The 27,486-nt window shown below is 50.6% G+C and overlaps 1 protein-coding gene across 1 annotated transcript; it reads right to left on the bottom strand.

Annotated features, from left to right (window-relative positions):
- Positions 1-588: 588 nt before the first annotated feature.
- On the bottom strand, positions 589-26,930 carry SNTA1 (syntrophin alpha 1). Its single transcript, XM_004272725.4, has 8 exons — positions 26,479-26,930; positions 23,110-23,295; positions 8,202-8,406; positions 4,846-5,053; positions 4,566-4,696; positions 2,188-2,384; positions 1,291-1,478; positions 589-1,206 (listed from the first exon to the last, which is right to left on the bottom strand). Exons 1-8 carry the CDS (start codon positions 26,786-26,788, stop codon positions 1,114-1,116), a joined length of 1,518 nt encoding a protein of 505 aa, XP_004272773.1. The 5' UTR covers positions 26,789-26,930; the 3' UTR covers positions 589-1,113.
- Positions 26,931-27,486: the final 556 nt, after the last annotated feature.

Raw genomic sequence — 27,486 nt, 5'->3', positions numbered from 1 at the left:
CTTGAGCGTGGGCTGGGATTAGTGACTCACTTCTAATGAATAGAATAAAGCAAAAGTGACAGTATGTGACATCCAAGAGTGGGTGATAAGAGGCATTGTGGACCCCTCTTGGTTCTCTCTTCTGTGTCACTCACTCTGGGTGAAGCCAACCTCCTTGTCATGAGCACACTCAAGCAGCCCTATAATTAGGCCCATGTGGTGAGGAACTAGGGCTTCCTGCCAACATCCATAAGTGAAAAATATTGGAAACAGATCCTCTAGCCCCAGTCAAGCCTTCAGATGAGTGCAGCAGACACCTTGACTATATCCTCATGAAAGACCCTGAGGCAAGAACAACCCAGCTTAGCCCCTCTCAAATTCCTAATCCACAGAACTTGAAAGAGAATAAATGTTCACTGTTTTAAGCTGTGAAATTTGGGGGTAATTTGTTATGCAATAGTAGATAACCAATAGATTCTTTTTTGGCCCTGTGGTTAAAGGTCTGCTCTTCTCTAGGGAAAGGGGCTCCAGTCCTGGGTCTGGTCCCTCTTGCAACTACAGGGGCCACTACAGCACCCACAGGCCAAGGTACAAACCACAGACACTGGGCCAGGCTGCCTATGTACTCACAGGCTGTTTATTTATCCGAGACTAAGGATGAGAGAGAGAGGATGAAGAGAAAAACCAGATGCCTCAAGGTGGTAGAGCTGATGGGAGAAATGAACAGAAAGGCTCCTCCTCTTTCTCTTGACACAGACCCCAGGGAACTCCAGCTTCAGATGGGGCCTCTGGGGACAGTTTAGGGGCCCCTGGGAGGCCTGGCAGTTGTCAGCTAAGGTCAAGATCCCCAGAGGGGCAGGTCCCGGGCTCGGAATGGCTTCTGCATACACAAAATATCTCTCCACAAAAGGCACTGGTGTGGGTGGGGGGAGCAGCAGGGAGGCTACCACATCACTGGCAGGATCCACTGTGTCCTGAGTCTGGGTCCCAGCCTCTCTCAGGGGCTGGGTCTCTGCCTCCTTGTTCCTTTCCTCTCCCTTCCCTCAGCCCAGTGGTAAGCAGGCAATCAGCGGAGGGCCAGGTCAGGCCATGTGGTGGACACCCCCTCTTCAGGGCTAATGCATCTGACGACCTCTAGGCTAAGAGCCCCAGACGGGTGACTTTGGCCGAGAGGAAGGAGTGGATGATGAAGACCATTGTTTTGGGGCATGAATGCAGGTCCAGCTGCTGCAGGGTGGACGGAGAGAAGGGTCAGGAGCCCCATCCAGCCTGGGCCCCCGGACAGCATCACCCCCCAGCCCCTCCACTCACAATCTCTCCTTCAGCGCCCCCGAAGTCCAGGAAAAGGAGACTGGCACCATCGTCGGAGGACATCTGCAGCTTCTCAAAGGGTTGTCGGAGCAGCACAACTTGGGCCGCACCTGGCTCAGCCGCCCACAGTGTGAAGCCTTTGTCAATATGCACAGAGAGGCTGCAGGGACGGCCGTTCCATGTGCAGGCTGTGGGGAGGTTGTGGGCATGGGCACAGCGACACCTCAGAGACCGCAAGCCCTACCTCCAATCCCCACTGGCAGCTCCAAAAGCGGAACTTGAATGCCACTGGAGGTGGGAGGCTCACTGTCAATGCCATTTGTACACCCACCCTGTATAGAGTCACCCACACTCTGAAATACAGAAGGATGAGCAGGCAGAAAACCTATACCCCACTTCCAGTCCCACTGCCAGCAGCCAAGGTGGAAAGGGGGAGCTTCAACTCTGCTTTGGACAGGAGGCCCACTCCCTATAAAGGCATCAGCAGACCCACCAAGCATGGCCTTTGGAGACCTTAGAGGCCTGTAGACTTGCCCAGTTAAATGTGAATTTCAGATAAGCGATGGACCATTTGGACATACTTATACCAAAACATTATTTGTTGTTTTACCTGAAATTCAAATCTAAGTGAGTGTCCTGTATTTTTTCTGGCAACCCTACTCCAAGTGCCATCTCTCATATCCTCACCAGCAGAGTCACAAAGCCGGCACGAGAAAACCCCTGGGAAAAGTCTCACTACCTACCAGGGCACCTGCACATCCAAAACAGAGGGCCCTCAGAGACCCCAAATCCCACTCTCTCTCCCCCTCCTGAAGCACCCTAAAGAAGGAAACTTGAAGGCCCCTGGGGTTAAGAGGTTTGTTACCAGAAAGGCACTCCCAGATCCACCCAGCCCACCTGTCGACACCTCCTGCACACCCTCAGCAGCCCGGTGACAGCCATCCACCAGCTGGCGGGTCCAGGCAGCCAGCTCCTGCGGTGACTCCACGCTGAACAGGTGAGTGTCCACACCGTGGCGCGTACCCGTGCGCAGGGCAAAAGAGAGCTCTGCATCGTAGGACAAGGAGCCCTTGGAGGGGCCTGAGTGCACCAGCCTGGGGGCAGGGGGCAGAGGGCTAAGCATGAGGCCTCAGGCAGCAGGGAGGTAGTTCTGGGCCACGAGGGTGGTTACCTGGGAAGGGACCCTGCGACTCCTTTGCCACCTAATGTGGGGACAGGACTTCCAGACAGCCACTGATTGACTCACAGGAGACCATCTCCTGCCACCCTTCCCCTTGCCCCCTCGGCTCCAACCGTTCTGATGTCTTCAGACACGCCAAGCACACTCCTGCCTCAGCACCTCTGCGGTTCCCTCAGCCGAGCACACGCTTCCCTGATTATCTGCATTGCTCACTTCCTTCAGACCTTTGCTCAAGTGCCATCTCCTCTGAGAAGGCTTCCCTGACCTCTCTGTCTAAAGTGGCACCCCTCCCTATCACCCACTAGCCTTACTTTTCTTTATGGTACCAGAAGTTATAATTACTTTTCACTGTTTTGGTTGGCTTTTGTCTTTTTCTCCAGAATATCATCTAGGGTACAAATTTTTGTCTAATTGTTCGCCACTATATTCCCAGCAACTAAAACAATGGCTGACATATAGTAGGTGCTCAGTAAACATTTGTGACCTGAATTAATGAATCACTTAATTAGGCAGGCAATTCATGACCTGCTTATCCCTGGTAGGCAGCAGGCTCCTGACACGTACGCCAGAGCCCAGCCCAGAGTGAGGAGACATGGACAACAAGGGCCGAGACCCCGCAGCTTGACTCTCACTTGCTGTGTAACCTTGGGCAGTTCAATGCCCCTCTCTGGGCAGCAGACCCCAGAGTTCTGTTCCTTAGCCCTCTTTGCTCCTCACTCCACATACTTTCTCTCGTAGCTTCATTCCCCCTTGGAGCTGCTTCTGATACCCAGTCCCCTACTTTGCAGCCCTAAACTACAGACCCACAAGTCTCCAAGTTTCCTACCCAAGCTCCCTACCTGTCCCTCGCACACTCTGGACTCAACTCAGCGTCTTGCTCTGACCTCCTTCCTTTGCACTCCCAGCCCCAGTCCCACTGCTCCCCCAGACACAAGCTCCAAACCTCCCATTCATCCATTCATCCGGACACCTCCCTCACCCTCCCCATCTGGTGAGTACTAAGCCTGGTTAATTTTACCACCCATGTGTTTTCCAATGCAAATGCGGCCTTCCTTCTCCATCTGCTGCCTCCACCCACCTCCACCAGCTCTCCTGCATGGCTGCTCCCATCCACCCCCACCCCCAGCATATTTTCCAGGTGGCAGCAACATGGATTCTTTTAAAACACAACCCAGGGCTTCCCTGGTGGCGCAGGGGTTGGGAGTCCGCCTGCCGATGCAGGGGACACGGGTTCATGCCCCAGTCCGGGAGGATCCCACGTGCCACGGAGCGGCTGGGCCCATGAGCCATGGCCGCTGGGCCTGCGCGTCCAGAGCCTGTGCCCCGCAACGGGAGAGACCACAAGGGTGAGAGGCCCGCGTACCGCAGAAAAAAAAAAAAAACACAACCCAAAGAGCCACCTCACTCCCAGGCTCAAACTCTTCAACTCTGCCCCAGCTCTTAAGATAAGGCTAACATTCCTTAACCAGCCAATAGAGGCTCTGCAAGATCAGGCCCTGCCAACTCCCCGCCTCTCCATTTCCTGCAGAGAGTCTACAAACTGGTTATAGCACACTCACAGCTCCATGAACGTGCGAGAGCCCTTCATGCCTCTGTACCGTTGACTACGTTGTTCCCTCTGTGTGAGATGCTTTTCCAGCCTTTCTTAAATAGCAAACTTCTACTCATCTGTCAAAGTCCAGCTCAAATGTCACCTTCTGCCCGAAGACTTCCCCCACCAGGCCAGGTAGAGTTAAGTGGTTCCTACAACTCTGCATCCTAAAGTCTGTTCCCAGGTCAGTCTCCCCTGCCAGGCTGGGGACTCCCTGAGGGCGGAGCCTCTGGGGGCTCTCTGTCTCCTGAACCACACAGCACAAGGTTGGGCAGAGTAGGCATCAATGAATGAGTGACTGGTGGGACCTCATATCCTTCTGTTCCAAGCCCCCATTTTACAGATGAGGAAACCAGGGCCCAGACAAGGCAGAGACTCGCTTCAGGCCACCTGGGGAATAACTCAGGGCAGGATAGGGCTGGAATCCCCAGCTTCTGAGGTCCATCTAGAGCATCACTCCCCAAGCTCTGGGTGGGACACACAGTCCTGCCTGTCCGCAGATACCTGGTGGTGATGAGCGGGGCAGTACGGGCCGGCCGGCTCAGGGCCTCACGGGTCTGGGGGAGACAGCAGTAGAGGAGCAGCTCCTTTTCGGTCAGCAGGGCCAAGGTGGGTGCTGTGCCCCCACTGGGCAGCTGCAGGGGGCAAGGCAGCAGTGAGGAGGGACGGAGAGGGGAGAGGTCAGAGGGCCAGGGAGGGGTGAGGCAGTGAGGGGCAATGGGATTTGGGTCAGCTCCAGGACAAGGGAAGAGTGGGGAGGATAGGTCCCGGGCCCTGCAGGCACCTGCTCAGTCAGCCAGCCGATCTGCTTGATGTCCTGGCTCCCGGCTGTGCTGGTGGCTGACAGCAGCGCCTGCAGCTCGTCCTTGACCCAGGGCATCAGAGCGTTGACCTGGGCTTGGATGGCAGCTGCCCACGACCTGGCGCTAGCCTCATCCTTAGCCCTCAGGAAGAGGGTGTCCCGGCCATCTGCTGAACAGATCTCCAGATACCTGCAGGCACAAATGAGGTGGAGGGGAGGGCCCGTCCACTGGGCTGCAGGTACCCAACCCTGAAATCTGGCCCAGGAAACCCCATCTACCACAAAACCAGAAGAAACCACAGGGGATGTCCATGACAGAATCAGGAGCGACACTCGCTGCAGGGCTCCAGCCACAGTTGTTGGAGCCTCATGGGGCTTATCTATCTTATCTCAGGATAAGAGACTATCTCACACACACACACATAGGCATATACACACAAACACACACACTCAAACATGTGTGACGGGGGCCAAAATTATCACTGTGCGAGGATTCATGATTTTGCCCTGTCCTCCTGGTTTCTAAGGAGAAGGACTGTCTTGCTGGGCCATCTCCCAGGTTCTCCTTTGTGGTACAGAACCAAAGTAACGCACTGACGGGGTAGGGGTGTGGACACAGCAACTGAAGAGGCTTGGTAGCCTGAGATGGTCTACATAAAAAGAGGTGGGGGGCAGGGAACTTCCCTAGCAGTCTGATGCTTAGGACTCCATGCTTCCAATGCAGGGGGCACGAGTTCGATCCCTGGTTGGGGAACTAAGATCCACGGTGTGGAAAAAAAAAAAAAAAGAGCTGGGGAATGGAGAAGGGAAAAGGGCAGGGAGATAAAATGCCACACAGGTAAGTGTGGGGGAAAGGTTTCAGGGAGGTACAAGAGGAGTTAGTGACAGGGAGAGGACTTTCAAATGTTCTGTGGGGCATTAAAGATTCACTCCCCTTTGGCTTTTCTGTAAACAGTGAAGTGGGTCAGAAACTGGAGAACAGCTCACACACATCCATTCCAATGCCCTCCGCCTCTGCCTTCCTCCACTACAGAGCTCCCTTGCAGCTAGCCCTGGCCAACGACCCAGTTCTGACCGATGAGAGAGAGAAGGCTCTGGGGAGGGTGTCCCTTCCCAAATGAAAGGTAAAGCGTTCCCAGCTGTGGTAGTTAGTTTCCAAAGGTGGCCTCCACCAAATTCATCCCTCCCTATACACACGGTGCACCTCTCTCATCAAGAGGTGAAGCTTCTTTCTCCTCTACTTGGCCTTGTGACTTGGTTTGACAAATAAAATGCGGCAGAAGTGCCATTCCGGCATTCCCAAGCCATCATGAAATCCAACTAGCCCGAGGCCACCCACCTTGAGAAGAACAAGCTAGCCATACAGAAAGGTCATACTGAAAGCGGAATGCTTAGCCAGCCTCCAGCTGTTCCAACCACCCCAGCTGGCACGTGGGTGAAACAGCCATCTTGGACTTCCATGCCCAGCAGATACCACATAGAACAGAACTGGCCGGCTGATCCAGCCCAGATTACAGAATTGTGAAAAATAATAAACTGTTATCTTCTAAGCCACTAAATTTTTGGATGGCTTGTTATGCAGCAATAGAACAAAATACCAGGAGAAAAGTTCCCTTGTTCTTTGCCTTCTTCCTGTCTGGAATATGGACACATGCTTGGAGATGCAGCCACCATCCTGCTTCCAGGAAGAAGAAAATCCACAATAAAGATGGCAGGAGGGGAACTCCCTGGCAGTCCAGTGGTTAGGACTCTGCACTGTCACTGCCAAGGGCACGGGTTCAATCCCTGGTCGGGGAATTAGAATCCCACAAGCCATGTCGTGCGGCCGGAAAAAAAATTTAAAAAATAAAAATAAAAAAAGGAAGCTGGAAGCCTGATGCCTTGAGGGCATTCTTGAGCAGCAACAGCAGCCTAAACAGCTGACCGCTGGACTTCTTTTTAAACATGTGGAAAAATTAACTCTTCACTTATTGAGCCATTTCGTGCTGGGGTTTCTGATACTTGCAGCCCAATGTAATCCTAACACTAAGTAAAAGTCTGAAATATTTTTCATTACATTTTGGTTACCAGATTGTGTTCCTTTGACTGGGATATTGTGCTGATATGGAAACCCAGTTATATTCAAGTTACACATACGTACACAAATCAGGCACATGTACATACATGAGTATACACATACAAATATTAACACAAACACATATGCACAAATCTACACCCCTGCCCGTGCAAATGCTCACATATACCCACAAACGCTTGTATTTAAATGCCATCTACATGTAGACACACATAAAAATATAGGTACACACATGCTTCAGGTGATGTCTGCGATCAGGCTGGGATCCACAATTAACCTAAAGTTCTATGAGTCTCAGGAAGGACTGACACCACCTCACCGTCACCCAACACACAAGGCCCCTTAGTGGAGCACCTGTAAGTGACCTGTGATTCACTAGTTCTTGCCTCATGGGGGCAGGCTGGGGCTGGGGCAACAAGCAGGGCCAGGAGATACGGATGCTGAACATTAATCAGCCCTTCAGGGCAATGCTGGGCATTGGCCTGGCATTGAAGCTCAGCTGTAACTAGGACCCACAGCACAAGCCTTTCATGCCCAAGCCATATACACATCACCCCAATACTGCACACCGCGTTTAATCAACATAGACTGCATTCACCACCGTCATCACTCAAGCACCTGAAGCTTCTGAAGCAGAGAGGGCTACCTGGAAACGAGGCAAGCCCCATTCCTTCCAGGTGTGTGATCTCGGGCAGGTTACTTTCTCTGCCCTCATCTACAAAATGGGGGTGAAATAATAGGACTTTGCCTGTAGAGTTGCTGTGACAGTTAAGTCGTGCGTGATAAACACTCAGTAATGTTGGCTGGTATCAATCTTATCATCGGTGTTAAAGGCTGCGCAGATGTGAGGGATGGTAACCTTCCACGGCCCTGACACAAACGTTACCAGACATCTCAGAACCTCAGCAGAGTTGGAAGAGACTTGAGGGGATCACTGAGTCCGACATCCTTGTTTCACAAAGGGGAATCTAAAGGTTAGTGAGGAAAAGGGACTAGTTCAAGGAGAACCAAGACTGGAATCCAGGGCTCCTTGGCAGACCAAGTTCCTCCTCAGATGTGAACTGCCCAGAGGGAGAAGAGAGAAGCAAAGCACACTATCATCCCCATAACTTCACCCTTGCATCCATTCAACAAACATTTCTTAAGCACCTACTATGTCTGTGCATCGTGCTTGCCACTTTGCAACACAAGGGAATCTTTCCTTTGGCCCCACTACCTAACACGAGGGCATGTCTGTCTGAGTTGCCCCCTACGCCAGGCTTACCTGGTCTCCGGGTCAGTGGGGGTGCACCTCCTCGAGACATATGCCATCTTCAAGGACATGTGTTTGGCATCATGGAGGTCCCGGGGTGGGAGGCCAGGGGAGGAAGGCTGCCGCTGAAGGGGTGAGGCAGGAGGCGAGTCCCAGCCAACCGAGGTCCCACTGGCAGAGTTCTTGAAATATGGTGAGACCTCTTTCATGTACTTGACTGGTTAGGGGAGAGGTCAGCAGTTACCACTGTGACATGGGCTCCCACGTAGCACACATCACAATTGTCACTAATTCATTAAAAGTTTAATTTATGTCCACTATCACTATCCTCCTCTAGGCTAAAGTCTCGGACAGGGAAGCATGGTAGAAAATTCTGGATGCATGCCACCATCCATTCTCTCACTTTTCCCTTGGTTTATAGACACATGGCCACTTGGAAGAAAGACTACATTTCCCAGCCTCCTTTGCAGCTAGGTGTGGCCACATAACTAAGTTCTAACCACTTAAGTTTAAGTGTTTAGAGCTTCAGGATGGCTGCTTAAAGGGAATGGGCAACAGCTGCAGCAAGGCAGTGAGAGGACACCGGGAGTCAGAAGATGTGACTGCTCTGTCACTGTCCCATTGTTTGCCTCTATCTCTTCAGTCTTCTCATCTGCAAAAAGGAGGGGCTGCATGAGATAGTCCTATGGTGGAGGCTGCTAATTTTCCTCCAAGATAGTGATAAACTTCCATCTTAAGACTTCATTTTCTAGGTTCCCTTGCAGCTATAAGTGCCCATTTGACCAAGTCTGGCCAATAGGATGACAGCAGAAGAGATGTGTGCAGCTACCAAGTTCTGCCCATTAAAGAAAGGGGCACGCCCTGGTCCAGGAAGATCCCACATGCCGCGGAGCAACTAAGCCCGCGTGCCACAACTACTGAGCCCACGTGCTGCAACTACTGAAGCCCACGCGCCTAGAGCCCGTGCTCCGCAACAAGAGAAGCCACCGCAATGAGAAGCCCATGCACCCCAACGAAGAGTAGCCCCCGCTCGTCACAACTAGAGAAAGCCTGCGCGAAGCAGCAAAGACCCAGTGCAGCCAAAAATAAATAAATAAATAAATAAATTTAAAAGAAAAAAGAAAGGGGCACGCCCTTCCTTTCCCTGTCTTTTCCCTTGACAGGTTGAGCTGGCTAGAACACAGACTGGTGGGGCACCATCTTGACCAGGAGAACATGAGCCACACTCTAAAAGGCTGACTAACAAACAGAAATAAATGGATGCTGAGACTTTGGACTGCCATGTCAGACTTGAACTGTTACATAAGAAAGCAAGGAGCCTCTATTATATTTAAGCCATAGTATTTTATGGGGATCTGGTTACAGCAGCACAACTTGTACCCTAACCAATATGATGTCTAGAGGCCCTCTTAGCTCTGACCAGTCATCACTGAGTGAGTATAGTGGACTCCTTCTAGAATAGCATTGTCCAACAGAGACAATGATTTCTATGATTATGAAAACGTTCTCTGTATACACTGTCCAGCACAGGAGCCACTAGCCGCATGTAGCTATTGAGTACTTGAAATGTGGCTGGTACAAAATTCAGAGGAACTGAACTTTTTATTCAGTTCCTCTGCCCAACTGACCCATAAAGTCATGTTCTGATATGTGATCCTGCTCTCCTGGCTATGTTAGCTGGACCAGGGGTCAACCCCTTACCCACACTAGGCTACCCAAATTGAGACTGTTGAGAGATCCTACACTAATGTCTTGAACACACTTGAAAGCTATAGGGGCAACCACCTTCTGCAGTGAGGACAGAGAAGAGGAGAGAGTTAATTTGTAGGGAGAGAATATCAGTGGAGATGCATGTTGAGAGACAGAGGGAAAGCCCTGCCTGGCATCTGCTAATGTTCTGGTTTCTGATACTCCTCATTTAGAAAGTCAGACTGCCATTCCAACAGGAGTTATGATATTTGCAACCAAAAGAGTCTTGATTGGGGCCTGGATTCAATGCCTTTTGACAAACGGAAGATGTCAGTAACAAAGGGCAGCTAGAAGTGAAAGGCAACATGATGACAAGGGTTGATCTGAGAAGAGCTTGGTGGCAGAAGAGCTTCAGAGACAAGTCAGTTTTCTTGAGCACCTAATATGTGCCAGGTGTTGGACTGGCTCTAGGTAGGACTGCGATGGTAAACATGTGACACTTGAGCTACCACTTGTTTATCCCTTGCTCAAGGAAGCCATCACAAATCAATCATAGTGTTCTATGGCAGCCATAACCAATCAATTAAAGCTAACTGATAATAAAACATTTTGGCATTCTTATTCTATCAATTAGTTGAGTTTGGCTGCAAATAATAGAATATATGATAACAGTGCCTTAAGCAATAAAGATATTTATGATTTCATGTAACAAGAAGTCTAGAGGAAGGCAATTTCAGGATTGGTTCAGTGGCTCAATGACATTGGATCCTGGATAGGCCTCTCTGCCATTGGATCTCTGCCATTCTCTGGCCTTCCCCTCATGACCACAGGATGGTTGCAACAGGCTCAAGCTAATCATTCCTTACATGACAAAACCCAAAGCAAGAAGGGAGGAGGCAGGCAGAAAAAGGGCTGTCTCCTCACATCTCCCTCTTATCAGAGAGGTAAATATTTCCATGAAGCCTTATATCTCATTGGCCTGACTGGGCTGCATGCCAACTTCTAGCAAATCATTAGTAAGAGTGAATAGTCATGATTTATTTAGACCAATCACAATTCAGCCTCTAGGGCTGAGCATATTCCCACCCAATTAAATCAGGCTCTGGTAGCATGGAAGAAGGGGAAATGGTTGGAAGACAGACAACCAGTAGTGTCTGCCACATCTGTCCCAGCATCTGGACTGTTCCCAATTCTGATGAGCAACAGTCTCCTATCTCTAAAATGAGCTGCTACAAGGACAGTGTGTACATCAAAGTGGTTAAAAGTCTTGCCCGAGCACTGGTCTCTCTTCTCCCAGCCAGGCTGTCCCCTCTGCTGCCCTACTGAATAGTACCTATGCCTGCTAGCCCTTGGGCAGCCTCTCTTCCTCTCCTCTCAGCCACCTCTACTCCCATGGCCATCTGGCTTGCTAGCCGTCTGATGTCTGCAGTCAAGGCCCAGTCAGTATGCTCTGCCTGTGAGCGGACAGACCAGGAAGGGGTGGGGAAGCAGTTCTTGGCCCAGCTCCCTGGAAGAACCACATAAGAAGCTATTTCTGTTGCAGGAGACTGGCCCTGAGGCTCAGATAGGATCCAAGGCAAACAGGGGTGAAAGTGAGAGGGAGTTACAAGCCCTATTGGGGTTGGAAGAGAAGTTATATTGAAAACAAGAGCAGATTTTTTTGAGAGAACTAAGCCTAGGTCTGAAGATTGGGAACTAAGACTAAAAATGACTCATCCTCACCATTACAGCAATGACTTACCCCAGGATTATGTCTCAAGGGGTGATAGAGGTGGGACACATTACAGCCTACCTGACAGCCAAACCATTCCCCTACTTTTTTTTCTCCTTGCTAACAGAACCCAGAGCCCAAAAGGCTGGGCTTCTCCCCAGCCCAGGGGGAAAATCTTGACTGGTCAAAGCAAATCATGATCATTCCATCCCTCTTGCTTGTGATTAGCTTAGAAAGGGGCAGATGATACAATTCTGTCCAATGAGCTGTGAGGGAAAATATACTCCCTTCCCTTCCTCTTTAGCCTTTAGAAGTTGCTGGGAGGGGGGAGTTGGTCCTAAACCGATGATAGTCACTTTGACCCCAGGATTGGGGTCCACACACTGAGGATGGTGAATCCTTAAATTAATCCACCCTGGAGCCATGCTGACTTTATGTATTCTGGAAGAAAACGTATTTTCTTCAATGTTTAAACCTCTTTGAATTGGGTTCCTGTTACTTGCAGACAAAAGCATCCTAACTAATACAGCACCCACCCATTCCCCCCACTCCGACTCAGGCTGCAACTGATATATCTCCCTACTATAATTAACTACCTCCCTCCCCTGCTCAAAGCCATGCTCTGGCTCCCTGCACTCTTCACCCAACTGCAAGGCTCTCCAGGACCTGAGCCCTGCCTACCTTGCTGACTTTACCTCCTGCCACATCCCCAATCTCGCTCTCTAATCCAATTATACTGACCTCCTCAGAGCTCTCAGAAGCTGTAGGAGCTTCCAAATGCCTTTAAAAATGCAGTTCTCCCTGCACAGAATGCCCTTAGTACATGGTTTGGAGACAGGCACTCTAGGATTTGAATTCCAGCTCTGTCTAGCTATGTGATCATGGACGAGGTAATTCACCTCTCTGGCCCTCAATCTGCATAATGATGTCTACCTCAGAGAGACGTTATAATTAAATAAGATGATATAAAACATATGACACAGGTTCCGCCCACACTTAGAACTCTGCTGTGATTTTGTGTGTTGGGGCTGTCTCTCACACCAAACTGGGAGCTCCTAGAAGACAGAAACCAGGCTTGATTCGAACCCAGAGTCAGTGCTCTGTGAATGGAGAAATGAACGCCAGGGCAGGACAGGTTCGTTCAGCAGGCGGGAGAAGGTGCCACAGCCCAGAAGGTCCTGGCTCAGCTCAGACATCGCCTCTCTAGGAAACCTTCCCAGATACCCGCTCTGGAACCTCCACGCCCACCACCTCTGCAGTCCCCTAGACCCCACTTCCCTATGTGTCCATGTGGGAGTCCGTGTTCTCCTCCAGGCTGGGAGCACTGTGAAGGCAGGGACCCTGACTGACTCGTCTCTGTACTCCCCAGAATCCAGCAGGGATCTCCGATGCTACGTGCTCAGCAAATGAATATTTGTCACCTTTGAAGCGAGAGAAACTACCAGAGGCCCTGCTCACCCAGGCCATCCCAGAAGTGGGTCCTCCTTCTCCTCTCCCACAGGAACATGCTATAGATGGACAGCATACCAGCTGGTGTCTGAAACACGGCTTGCATTTCACCAACCAATCAGCCTGTCCCAGAGTGGGGGTGGGGTGCTGGGGCCCCCAGAGTGTGGCCATAAATAGCCCAGCTCTGAGGCCTCCTCCCTGCTCTGATTTCTGCCTGAGTCACCCAGCCAGGCAGGGCGGGGCTGCCCAAAGGCAGTGTCCTAGAGAGCTGAGGGCAGGACCATGACCCTGTGGCCAGCATTCTTGAGACCCCCAAGGATAGACCCAACTGGTGTCCACACCCTCCCCAGCCAAACCTCTGGCCCAGGAGCCTGGTAAAGCAGATACGTGGGCCCTTCCTCCTCAGGAAAGTTGAAACAGACACAGGACACCCTGCCCCTTCCAGAGGCCCCGACTGCCAGCTCTGCCAAGGAGAGAAGCCAGCCCTGACCCCAAGGAGCCAGGAATAGATTCCACTAGAAATGCAAGGAACAGAGGCAAGGCAGGACCATCTGCCTGGCCCAGGACAATTGGGAGGGAACATACGTGTTGCAGAGAGAAGGGGATACATCTGTTCTGGCTCAACACAGTATCCCCAGTACTTATCCCAGTGCTCAATAAATGTTTATGACTGAATGTCTTGGCTTTGAGTCTTGGCTAAAGCCTGTCCCCTAAGCTCAAGCTGTTCCTTGTCTGTTCAGCGGGTGCTCATTTACTTGCCCCTGCCTGAAATTACATGATCTATCCATTTGCTTACTAGTCTACAGCCTCTCTCCTCTAACCAAAATGTCAGTTCCATGAAGGCAGGGACATGTTTCCTTGCTTTTTAGGGTATCCCCAGCATTAAGAATAGTACCTGACATACACCTGGTAATCAGTAAACAAGAAATGTGTTAAATAAATGAATATTGACAAGCCTGGGGCTTCTCAGGATGGAGACAACATTGAATTGGGCTCTAGAGTGAGGCAGGCTTGGGTTTAACTTCCTTGCTCTGTGACCCTGGACAAGTGACTTGACTTCTGTGAGCCTCTACATCTTCATCTTTATAATGGGAGTAAAATATATCTATCTCCTAACATACTGAGATTCAATGCTTGTAAAGCACTTTGTCCTGCCTGGCATAGAATAGGTCTTCAATAAATAGCAGTGTGGTTATTATTTCTGCTACTATTCTTAGTATGACAGTATAAGGGGATGAGCACAGGATGTCATGACAGACAGACAGACAAAGATTTCAATCCAGGCCCTGACGCTTACTCTCCGGCCTTGGCAAGTCCCACAGTCTCTCTGAGCCTCAGTTTGCTTGCCTATATAATTGGCACTGATATGCCAGCTTTCTGAGTAAGGCATTGTGAGGATTCAAGTCCAAGTTTCCCACCTGCCCACCCAGGATGCTGAGGAGAGGACTTGGCATTCCAACGGGCTCTGGATGATCTTTGAGGTCCTCCTGGTCCGGCAAGGCTGGACTATACATAGTTCCCAGCCACTGGCAGGCCTTGCAGCAGAGCTGCCTGGATTGCCACACTCTGGGGCATAAAATCTGACCTTCCACACCCTTGTACAGTATAGGGGGCACCATCTATCAAGATCCTAAAGGCACATGAACACTTTGAACATGCAATACCCTTTGCAGGAATCCCCTTCAGATAAACGTTCACAGGTGCATAGAGGGGTCATGGCATCATTGTCTATGGCACAAGAGGCTAGGAGCAACTTGAATCCCATGAATCGGGGTTGCTAAATACAAGAAGTGAGCTCGGGACTTCCCCGGTGGTCCAGTGGTTGAAAATCCACCTTCCATGCAGGGCATGCGGGTTCGATCCCTGCTGGGGGAACTAAGGTCCCACATGCCATGGGGAAACTAAGCCCACGCGCCATCTCACAACTAGAGAGAAGCCCGTGAGCTGCAACAAAAGATCCTGCATGCCAACGAAGATCCTGCGTGCTGCAACTAAGACCCAATACAGCCAAATAAATTATTTTTATTTTTAAAAGTTGAGTTCCTTGGGCTTCCCTGGTGGCGCAGTGGTTGAGACTCCGCCTGCCGATGCAAGGGACACGGGTTCGTGCCCCGGTCCGGGAAGATCCCACATGCCGCGGAGCGGCTAGGCCCATGAGCCATGGCCGCTGAGCCTGCGCGTCCGGAACCTGTGCTCCGCAACGGGAAAGGCCACAACAGTGAGAGGCCCGCGTATCGGAAAAAAAAAAAAAAAAAAAAAAAAAGTTGAGTTCCTGGCAGACCACTCAGTCCTGTTCACAGCTACATCCCCAGTGCCTTACATCAAGTCTTGGCATAGAGCAAGGGCTCAATAAATATTTGTGAGACGAATGTCTGAATCCCAATAATGGGATATTATGCAACCATTTAAGAGAATGAGGACTTGCCTGGTGGCACAGTGGTTAAGTAAGAATCCGCCTGTCAATGCATGGGACACGGGTTCGAGCCCTGGTCCGGGAAGATTCCATATGCCACAGAGCAACTAAGTCTGTGCACCACAACTACTGAGCCTGCACTCTAGAGCCAACGAACCACAACTACTGAGCCTGCGTGCTGCAATTACTGAAGCCCAAGCACCTAGAGCCCATGCTCCGCAACAAGAGAAGCCACCACAGTGAGAAGCCCGCGTACTGCAACGAAGAGTAGCCCCCGCTAGCCGCAACTAGAGAAAGTCCACACGCAGCAACAAAGACCCAAACACAGCCAAAAATAAATAAATAAATTTATTTTTAAAAATAATAATAAAGAGAATGAAACAAAGCTACATGTGCTGAGTTGGAAAGAGGTCCTCAACTTGCTCAATAATAAAAACAAATATGGAAACCTTTCTCTGGAAGTGTGTGAAAATATTAGCCATGGGTATGAGAAGATAATTGCTTTACACTCTCCTGTTTGTTTTTTTTTAATTAAGGATATATTACTTTTCACATTTTTTTTAAACTCTGTTTTTCAAAAATATACCGTCAGGGTCTGGGGAAGGGGTGGCAGGTGCCATGTTGGGCCACAAAGGTGGCAAGAAGCCCCTGAATGCAATTCAAGCAGAAACAGAAGAAGGAGCAGAAGAAACTTGAGGAGCTAAAAGCGAAGCCCCGGGGAAAGGCCCCTGACCACGGGTGGAATTAAGAAATCTGGTAGGGACTTGCATGGTGGTCAGTGATAAAGACTCTGCCTTACAATGCAGAGGACACGGGTTCAATCCCTGGTCAGGGAACTAAGATCCCACATGCCGCGGGGCAACTAAGCCCGTGCATCACAACTACTGAGCTCGCACAGAGAGCTGCAAACTACAGAGCCCACGCGCCCTGGAGCCTGCACACCACAACTAGACAGAAGCCCGCGTGCCACAACAAAAGATCCCACATGCCTCAACGAAGATCCCGCATGCCGCAACTAAGACCCGATGCAGCCAAAAATAAAATTAAATAAATAAAAAAGTAATAAATAAATCTGCAAAAAAAGGAAATCTGGCAAAAAGTAATCTGCTCCTTGTGTCTGAGGCAATGATGATCATTAATTCCATTCCTGTTTAAACATCTGGATTCTCTGCGATAACATCTGTTGCCACCTATAGCTAGAATGAAGTGTTGTCTTGGAACATACTGTACATTTAAGAATAAACTTTTGTTAAAAACAAATAAAAGGGCTTCCCTGGTGGCGCAGTGGTTGAGAATCCGCCTGCTGATTCAGGGGACGCGGGTTCGTGCCCCAGTCCGGGAGGATCCCACATGCCACAGAGCGGCTGGGCCCGTGAGCCATGGCCGCTGAGCCTGCGCGTCCGGAGCCTGTGCTCCACAACGGGAGAGGCCACAACAGTGAGAGGTCCGCATACCGCAAAAAAAAAAAAAAAAAAAAAAAAGAATCTGCCTGCCAAGAGCAGGGGACACGGGTTCGAACCCTGGTCAGGGAAGATCCCACATGCCGCGGACCAACTAAGCCCCTGCACCACAACTACTGAAGCCTGCGTGCCTGGAGCCCGTGCTCCACAACAAGAGAAACCACCGCAATGAGAAACCCGTGCACTGCAACGAAGAGCAGCCCCCCACTCACCGCAACTAGAGAAAGCCCGCATGCAACAAGGAAGACCCAACGCAGCCAAAAAACAAATTAATAATTAATTTTTTTAAAAAATTTAAGAATATGGGTTTTGACATCTGACAGATCTGATCTCAAATTCCATCTCTGCCCCTGTGTGACCGTGGGCAAAAGCTTCACCTCTCTGAGTTTCAGTGTTCTCATCTGTAGAATGGAATGAATAATGTACCTTGAATCATAAGGGTGGTTTTGAGGATGCAACGAGAAAGCATATGGAAGGCACCTAGCACAGTATCCAGCACACTGTAGGTGCTCATTAAACAGCAGACATACCATCACTATCATTAACATTCTTATCATTATAATTTCCACCACCACCACCAGCAGCCAAGCTCACATAGCTAATCAAGGCCAAAACCTGCCTCCAGAGCTCCACAAGCATTTTAATCAAAGATCCAGGGAACAGGCCAGAACTGAATTAAGCCAAGTTTTGTCTGTGGGGAATCACATGGCCCTAAGCCGTATGGGTGTGCAGCCAAATTAATGTTTTCTTGAGAACAATGATTAGAACAACAGGTCTTTGCAGCCATGGGAGGACTGGACGGGGGCTCCATTCATGCCTCTGTTCCCAGAACACAGGTCCCTCAGGCACCTCTCAGGCACAGCATCACTCGGCTAAGCTGCATGGAGTGGCCTCAAATTAGCTGCATCCATTAATAACATCCCACTTTTGACAGTGGTGATGTATTGAGCCAAATCTCAGGCAGGACACATCTCCCAGGCGATGAGCTGGCAGGGGCCTGGCCTTGGAGTTCTGAGGACTCACAGTGGAAACTCTCAGGGATCAGTCAAGCCCAGCTTGAGCCTTAAGCCCCATCTTAAACATTTAGGAAAGTGAACTGCAATTGAGGAGGTTAAAGGCAAAGTAGAAACGGTCAGGGATGTCCCCTAGGTGATCATTCCCCCCAAACTCACCAACATCTAATGTGTGCTGGGCTTGGTGCCAGGCTTGGGGCTCTGAGGCAAACTACACATGACTCCTGCCTGCAGAGACCTTCAGGTTTACTGGAGAAAACAAAAATGCTGCTGCTGATGTGATGACGACAAAGGTTGACGTTTATCAAACGTTTACTGTGTGGAATTGTGCCATAAACCTCAAATGCATTGTCTCATCCTTATGAATAGCAAATAAAATAAATGAGTGCCTACTTATGCACACTGGTCCCAGCATGTTACATGCATTATTTTTTTTTTATGTTGCAAACAACTATGAGAGGTAGGTATTATCCAAGGCAGAGTCAATAGTGGCCTCTGCAATCAGACAGACCTAGTTTTGAATTCTGAGTCAGCCAATTTATTAGTTGTATGTCTTGAAGAAAGTTATTTATTCTCAACAAATCTTGGTGACTTTGTCTGTAAAACAGAGATTATAGCAATTCCTACTATTCTCTGTGTCTTTTATGTACATGCTACTCTATGCCTGTATCTTTTTTTTTTTAATAAATTTATTTTTTGGCTGCGTTGGGTCTTCGTTGCTGTGCGTGGGCTTTCTCTAGTTGCGTTGCTGTGCGTGGGCTTCTCATTGCGGTGGCTTCTCCTGTTGTGGAGCACCGGCTCCAGGCGTGCGGGCTCAGTAGTTGTGGCTCACGGGCTTAGTTGCTCCGTGGCATGTGGGATCTTCCCAGACCAGGGCTTGAACCTGTGTCCCCTGCACTGGCATGCAGATTCTTAACCACTGCACCACCAGGGAAGTCCCATGCCTGTATCTTTTAAAAGCCTGATCTTTGTGTGGGGTGAACCTTCTCTACTTTGTACAAAGTACTAAAATTGGCTTTATTCATTTTTGTCCTTTAGTATTATTTTTTAATGCATCACAGGCTCCCTGTTACCTGTGTCTTGTCAGCCTCACTGCAGGTGGAGGGAGGGGAGGCATTTGGCTGTCCCTCCCTTTTCCCCCAGGCCTGGTCTCCAAGGGCCCAGGCTGGCCCTGCTTCCAGATCCTTGCACACGATGGGCCTCTCTAAGCAGCAGACAGAGGCGTGTTGGCTGTCAGCTTGGGCCCAGACTCTGGTCACAAATACATCGCTATAGCTGAGAATAGGCTCAAGACACTTGTGCAAACTCCTGCCCTCAGAGAGGAAAAGGTCTAGAAGGCAGGCTGGGGTTGCTGATACCCAGCTGAGCCCCTGACTTAGGCCAGGGAAGTAGGGCTCTGGCTGGCAACTGCAGTTTGCTAGTGACATCTTTTCTTCTAGGATGTTCTCAGGAAGCTCTGTACCCAACAAGCCCCAGACCTCAGGAAAGATGCCCAGCTGCCCTGCCAAGTTCACATCCAAAGGACAGGCCATGGGCCCTTGGAGGGGGTCTTAGAAGTGGGATGAGGGCAGGGAAGTTCTGAACAATGTGACCAGTGATTGGGTGCTTGGGAGGATCCTAAGCCCAGAGAGGCTTCCAGGAGCTCTGGCACCAGACTGGGGCAGCTGCCCAGTCTCCACAAACTCCCCCAAATCTCAAGGACCAGTCACAACCCAGCATCCTAGATCCCTCATGTCTTCCAGGCTTTTCAGATCACCCGTGCGATTCAAAGAGTCTTGACGCCAGTGCTCGCCCCCACTGGGTGGAATTACCTACTTTTACAAGCCTGCTGGAGAGCAGCTCAGACAGAGACTTCAAAAAGCTGGGAAAAAACTAACATGAAGGCTACAACCTCGAGACTCCTCTTTTTATTCAAACCTGCTTAGGTCAAACCACCACCATCTCCCTCCTGCTCGTGGCCCCAGCCTCTTTGTTGCCATTCTGCATCTACTGTTGCCTCCCTCCAAACCAGGTTGATGCTGTAAAGCCCAGAGCTGACCATGTGAGCCTCTGCTGAAAACTCTTTAACCACTCTGTTTCCCTCCAAATTCCTTTAGTCTGGCACTCAAGGCCCTGCAGAAACTGTCAGTCTGAATAGCCCTCTCTTTCTCCACTCCCTTCCTCACACCTAGGCTCAGATAAAGCTGAATTACTTCCCAGGCAACTCCCCAGGTAAGTCAAGTCATTTCACCCCTTCGTGGTTTTGCTCACACAGCTCCCCTTCCCAGAATGCCCTTTCGCCACCCCATACCCACATCTGCTTATTGTTCATAAAGTGCCAGCATCCCCTCCTCCAGGAAGTCTTTCCTGACCACCGGCCTCCTCCAATCCCTGCGCAGACCCCATCTCAGCACCTGTGACAGGATGGTGATCTGGTAGGTTTGCTCAGCTATCTGCCCCACGAGACTGAGAGTCCCCTTGAAACCACTGAGTAGAGCAGTACAAAGGGAGGAGGAGAGAAAGAGAAAACAGGAGAGGGCTGTCATCCAAAAGGGAGGAAAAATACCAGAAGATTATAAACAACTTTATGCTGAGAAATTTGACAATTTAGATGAAATGGACAAATTCCTTGCAAGACATAAACTACCAAGAAAAGAAAAAAAACAGATCATCTAAACTGCCTTATTAAAGACATTAAAATTGGGAATTCCCTGGCGGTCCAGTGGTTAGGACTCCGCACTTTCACTGCAGGGGTCCAGGGTTTGATCCCTGGTATGGGAACTAAGATCCCACATGCTGCGCAGTGTGGCAAAACAAACAAACAAACAAACAAAAACCTTTCTATAAAGGTAGCTTCCCTGGAGAATGCTACCAAACATTTAAGGAGGAAATAATACCAATTCTATATAAATGCTATGGGACAGGAGGGGAGTCACTAACATTTATAGAGTGCCTACCTTGTGCCAAATCCTATGCTGGGCAAGAGGCAGGCCAGGCTCCATCCAGCAGCCTGGGGCAGCGTTTGCCAAGGAAAGCTCTTGCCCTGTGAAAAGTCTTAGAGAACATAAGTGCTGGAAACCCTCAGTCCTGGGATGTTACACGTGGTATTTCTCTTCCCTACTCTATGTGCAGCAGACATTGCTAATCAATTCCAGCTCCTTTCTGCTGAGCCCAGATAAGACCTCCCAATCTTTCCAAATATGGAACTCTCAGCAGCCACCAAGGAAGCTAACACTCGAAATGAAAGCTGTTGGTCATCTCTGATCTAGCTTAACCCCAACAGATATGAAAACTGAGCCCCAGAGAAGACGAGGGTCTTGCCTAAGGCCAAATTAATTACAGAGCAGACAGGATTTTAGACGCTGATTTTTAAATAGTTTGTGTGGAGAAGACAGTGTTCATATTTTGTCTCCCCCACTCACTGGTGGGCTCCTTCAGGAAGGGCCGGGTCTGCTTTAGCTTCTGACCCAGTACTCTGCAAATCAGGTACATAGTAGGTCTCTGGAAATGCTTCTTGGCTTTAGTGAGGAAGGAATGGAGTAAATGAGGTAGAAGGCTTGGGTATTAGCCCCGAAACCAGGAGACGCTTCAAACGTCTAACACTCAGAGATGCTACCCTCTCAGAATGATCCACACTGAGAAGGCAGATAGAGACATTCTTTACCTAAAGATGAGGAGGTGAAGGGGACCTTGGCGTGGATCAGAAATGTGTCTATAGTAGAAATTTTACCATCCATGGACTAAACTTTCAAACAGCAGAGACTAAAAGAGCTTTTCAAGTCAACCAAAATATGACACTTTGATGAATTTCAACTGTTTAAACTGCATTACTGCAGTTTAAATATCAGAGTGATGAGGCATATGGGAGGGAAAGTCTCCTATATCCATATCATTAATGTGTGATCTTGTTATTTAATTTTGCTGTTAAAATATGATTGATATACTTAAGCTTTTAGGGGCCAATACTGCAGAGTCAGCTTTCAGTATATATTTTTAAAATGCAACAGTAGCATTTAAATAGACACACAGTACATTTAAATAGATAATAAAATGTAAAAATAAAATAAAACAAAACAATAGAGAATTTAGGTCAAGAATGCCAAAGATCACCCAGGGATCCAGAGCCTGTTTGTCTCTGTGGCCTCTTGGAGACCTCTTTGGGGACACAAAGGCAACCTATCAGGATCTGGGCCTGGGGCTCAGCTCCGCAGCTTCACTGGCCATGGCATTCTCCATCAGCCCCCGCCACCTCCGTGTGCCTGTTCTGGGCCAGGAGCCAAAGACACATTCTTCAGGCCCCCATGGCTTCCGGAACTGAGAGAGTGGAGTTTTTTTGGGGGTTTGGTTTTGGGGTTTTTTTAACATCTTTATTGGAGTATAATTGCTTTACAATGTTGTGTTACTTTCTGCTGTATAACAGTGAATCAGCTATATGTATACATATATCCCCATATCCCCTCCCTCTTGCATCTCCCTCCTACCCTCCCTATCCCACAGAGTGGAGTTTGATGAAAGGGCTGAGCAGAGCAGAAACCTCCTGACAGAGCTGGCAAAAGGCAGAAGTTGGGACCACCCCAGCAAGAGACTGTAACAACCTATGGGAAACTGAGTCCCGGAGAAAGCCAAGGTCTCATCTAAGACCACACAGTGACGGGATAGTGGAGGGGAGCCACCAAGTCCCCCCCGCCCAAAAATAATACTCCTCTCTGAGCCTAGCTGGAAGTATTTGATGTCCTGCTACATAAAGGCCAAGTCCCCTCCCAAAGCAAGATGGGTCTCAGGGTTTTAGGAGAACTCAGAGTTGAGAGCTCCCCTGGCTCCTCAGGAAAGAATCTTAGCCGCCCCTTTGCCAGTCCCCGCCCTTCTCTTCCCCTGAGTCACTCACTGGGTGGCAGATCCTGCCTGCCATGGACCTTTTGTCCTCCTTCCACAACCCAGTAAGGCAGAAGTTACATCCCTGCCCTACAGATGAGGAAAGTAAGGCTCAGGGGAATGAGGTGACTCGTCCAAGGCCACAGAGCTAGGGAGTGGGAGAGAGGAAATGAAAGCCAGGTCAGCCTGGCTCTGGGCCACCGCCCTTGCTGTCTCAAGGCGGATCCCCAAGTTCTGTTTCTGTTTTCAACCCTGCCCACCTCCCAGCCCACACTGCATGAGGCCTGGGGAAGGTAGGGAAGAACTGAACACCGCTGGGGTCCCCAATGCTTACCCTCAAGCACCACCTCTTTGCCTGTCTTCTTTAGGACTTGCACCGCCTCATCATGGGTGGCAGAGGAAAGGTCTTCCCCATTCACGGACAGGATGGCATCCCCTACAAAGAGGGCCTCCGTCTGGTCGGCTGCCAGGCCCTTGAAGATCTTGGAAATGAGAATAGGCATCTTGTTCTCTCGGCCCCCTGCACAAGCACGGAAAGAGGAAGAAACTGAGGCAGACACTCCAACACTTGCGAGTCACATCGAGGCAAAATTATTTCTGAAGGTCTCTCACCGTGTCCAAACCAGTGCTCGGAAATGGGGAGTGGAGAGCAAAGAGAATCTCAGAAAAGAGCCTTAGAAGTTAGGACACTAATAACACTTGCAAGTCATTTTCTAGATTTATAATGTTATAATGTATCTTTTGGTTAAATGCTTTGGGTGTTCACCAGTGTTTGAGTAACTTACAAGGTCCTTCAGAAACTTTTTTCTTATTTTATTTTGGATTTTAAGCAATTTTCCCATAATGGGGGAACCCACTGATAGCCTCTAATCAAGAATAAAGACAGAGGGCTTCCCTGGTGGCGCAGTGGTTGACAGTCCACCTGCCGAGGCAGGGGACACGGGTTCGTGCCCCGGTCCGGGAAGATCCCACATGCCACGGAGCGGCTGGGCCCGTGAGCCATGGCCGCTGAGCCTGCGTGTCCGGAGCCTGTGCTCCGCAATGGGAGAGGCCACAACAGTGAGAGGCCCGCATACCGCAAAAAAAAAAAAAAAAGAATAAAGATAGAAGTCAGCTATTGCTATGGCCACGAAGGATCTCTTTAGCAATCAGAAAGCTTTACAACCTAGGATCCAGGCTAGAAACCAAGGCCTTAGAGTCTAGAGATTTCAAAAGCCTATCTGGGGACTTCCCTGGTGGTGCAGTGGTTAAGAATCTGCCTGCCAATGCAGGGGACATGAGTTTGAGCCCTGGTCCGGGAAGATCCCACATGCCGCAGAGTAACTAAGCCCGCGTGTCACAACTACTGAGCCTGCAAGCCACAACTACTGAGCCCACGCGCCACAACTACTGAAGCCTGAACGCCTAGAGCCCATGCTCCGCAACAAGAGAAGCCACGGCAATGAGAAGCCCACGCACCACAACAAGGAGTAGCCCCTGCTCACCACAACTAGAGGAAGCCCGCGCACAGCAACAAAGACCCAACGCAGCCAAAAAAAAAAACCTAATACATTTTACCACATTGCTTTATTTCTAAATTCTTGAATGTCCTTTTAAAATCAGAAACAGTAATAACACCATGCTAAATGCTTTCAATCTTGTCTCGTTGCATCTCCACAACACCCCAGTCACACAGGCATGCTCAGATTCCTACTGGGAAAATTGAAGTGTAGAGAGAAGCCCCTTGCCCAAGGTCACCCAGCTGGTTAGCGGCAAAGCCAGTATTTGAACCTAGGTCTCCTGGCTCCAGAACCAACACTCTTAACTCTATGGTAGACTGCAAGTCAGGCCCTCAGGTATCACACTAGTGCTCCATCCTCAAAGATGAGGAACAAGTGGGCCAGGTCATAATTCCAATGTCACCCAACAAACTGGTGGCAGAAGTAGGACTGGAATGCCTCTCCAGACCCCCACACAGGCCCAACAGTTTGTTCATTGCACCACACAGAGCGTGAGACCTAGGAAAGGAAGGAGTTTCTATTTATATCTATCTGCCCTCTTCTGCCTGAAATTAGGGACTTCAGTTCAGTTTGAATCCATGATTATTCTTGGATGCCTGGGCTGGGCTGGACCCTAAAGGAAAGGTCAACGTCGCAACAGGAGCCCAGTCTCCATACATGAAGAACTGAATGGAGCTGGTATTCCCCTGACACCTCCAAAAAGTACCCCTACTCCCACCTGGAAGTATGACGCTAGGAGGTAACTTTATGTGACCTTGGAAAGTCCCCCTCCTCTCCAAGACTCAGTTTGTCCATCTGCAAAATGGAACTCTGTGTGAACTCTAAGTTCCTTCCTGTTTTAACACATTGAGTGTACAATTTCTGGATTGATCTGTTGCCCTATCCCATGCCGGAGTTTGAAGGCAAAACTGGTGCCCACTCCCTGGCTTTCCCATTTTCCCCTTTTAGATCCCTTTGGTTGGCTGCATGGAAGTTTGCCCTTCCATGGGGAAGAACCGACTCCTCTGGACACTCTCTAGGGGCCTCATAACTGAGGTTCAAATCCCAGCTCTGTCGCTCACTGACTGTGTGACCCTGGGAAAACCATTTTACTTTTCTGAGTCTCAGTTTCTTCACCTACTAAATGAGGATTATGCTTCCTACCTTTTAGTACTTGTTGCCAGGATGAAGTGGATCATGAGCCTAGAGTACTGGGCACAGCACTTGGCACACAGTGGTAGCCAAGTCACCACCATCCCCACCCCTTCAGGAAGGAATGGTGAACCCAACAGCTGGGGTGTGCAGTTTTTTTAGCACGAGGTTAGCTACTTTGGGAGTCTCTCGTGACCTCTATTCTTCCTCTCATCTAACAGCCATAATTCTCCAGGCACCTACTATGTGCTGGCAGGGTGAGTACTTTGGACTCCTGTTTTCATAGAAACATCCCAATTCTACCATTACCCTCATTATATAGTTGAGGAAACTGAGGTCCGGAGATGGGAAATGACTTGTCTAAGTTCACACAGCTGATTCTGGACTTCAGTCTGGGTTGCCCCCTAAAGAAAGCTGTCAGTACTGGGGGCTGAGAGCCCACCTCAATCCTGTGGAAGGTGGAAATGGTCAGATCAGGAAACTCAAACCCAGCTGTTAGGGCTCTTCACCTAGGTCCACAGCCTTTCTAGGTCCTCAGATTTCTAGGTCCTTTCTGGCCCCCTGTCTGTGAGCCCAGCCCAGCTGGCGCCTCCAGCTAGTATCCAATCTCCCCACCAGCCATGCTTCCTACTCCAGGCCTTACTCCTCCCTCCCACCTCGGTTGTGTCTTGAAGACTTCCCCCTCCCTGCCCTAGTAGCACCCCAGGCCTCAGTCTCCTTTCTCCATCCTTTGCTCTCCTGGGGTCCCTGTTGTTCTTGATCGCCATGCAACCCTAGACTAGGCAACCAGTCTCAGATCTCTTTGCCTCCACACAGAACTCCCCACTCACACGTGTCCTTGGTGAGTCCCCAACGCCCTCCACACCTGTGCCTTCTGACTGAGACCTCAAAGCCCTCTCCGACCTTGGTGCTCCTGGTGCCCTCGGTTCCCTCTGTCCTCTCAGACGCCCTTACCCCCCAGACAGAAGCCATCCAACTCCATGTCCTCAATACGCTGCCAGCCCCCGCGACCTCTGCGCCCTCGGCGGTCCCACAGACACCACGACCCGTGCGCTCGGTGGCCCCGCGCCCACCTTTAATGCTGATACCCAGCCCGCCGGCGTCGGCCTTGCGCACCGTCACGCGGCGCCGCTGGAGCAGCAGCGCCTCCGGCAGCGGCGGGGACTTGGCGCCCGGTTCGGCGGCGCCGTTCAGCTGCGCGGGCTCCGGCTGCCGCTGGGCACCGGGCTCCGGGCCGGGCTCGCCATCGGCGGGGCTCACGGTCAGCGCGTCCTCCTCTAGACTGAGCAGCACCCGCTGCCACCGGTCGCCTCCAGCCCCCGAGCCCGCCCCGGCGCGCAGTTCCAGCAGCCCGGTGCGCGGGGCACGCCTGCCTGACGCCATCTTCGCCTCCGAGCCCCCGGGCCGCCGCGCTCGCCCTGCCCCGCAGTGCCCGGCCCGCTCCAACCCAGCGCCTAGGGCGGAGGGCGGGCGGGGCCCGGCTGGGCCAGCCGCCACCCTACCACTGGCCTCCGGGGGTGGAGCCTAGAGGGGCGGGGCTATATGTGGGTGTGGCTAACGGTTAGTGGCGTGGCCACAGTCAAGCTAGAGGGGGCAGGGGTGGGGTCCAAGAGCCGAAGGATATGCTGTGGGACTACATGGGGGTGGGGTCATAAGGGTGTCCGGGCGGTGCCACGAGTTAAAGCAACCAGCGGATGAAGTGGGATGGAGAGGGCCATTAGGGGGCGGAACTTCGTGTCAGCGGCTGGACCCTAAGACCCTGTGGAGGAGACTGCACCCGGCATGGCCGTGGAGGGCCGGCGCCGTAGCTCGCCCACTTGGGAGCACAAGAAAAAGAGACAGAACCGTGGATCCTGGTGCGAGGCTTTGGGCGTTGGGGTGGGCTGCACATGGCGGAGCGCTGGACTCCAGGGACAGGGCTTGAGTTTAAGAGGTAGACACGAGCTGCGAGGGACTTCGCAGGCAGGTTGCTAGTGGAGGAGATTTGAGGGAGCTGGTTTCCCACTGTGGGGCTGGAGCTTTGGTCTGTGGGCGTGGCTTAGTGTGGGGCCTGGTGTCTAACGCTGCCAGGCTCCGCCCTC

The sequence above is a fragment of the Orcinus orca genome, chromosome 16, assembly GCF_937001465.1.
Source record: "Orcinus orca chromosome 16, mOrcOrc1.1, whole genome shotgun sequence".
Lineage (NCBI taxonomy): Eukaryota > Metazoa > Chordata > Mammalia > Artiodactyla > Delphinidae > Orcinus > Orcinus orca.
Note: the sequence above shows the minus strand (reverse complement) of the source record. Positions and strands in the feature narration are given on the sequence as shown.

Bases quoted from the DNA above. Each gene is read 5' to 3' on its own strand.
- SNTA1 (XM_004272725.4), bottom strand. From the start codon at position 26,788: ATGGCGTCAGGCAGGCGTGCCCCGCGCACCGGGCTGCTGGAACTGCGC. The intron at 23,296-26,478 runs GTGGGCGCGGGG...GTGCTTGTGCAG, and splicing joins GCTGGGTATCAGCATTAAAG to GGGGCCGAGAGAACAAGATG. The intron at 8,407-23,109 runs GTAAGCATTGGG...TCCCCTAACCAG, and splicing joins CAAAGAGGTGGTGCTTGAGG to TCAAGTACATGAAAGAGGTC.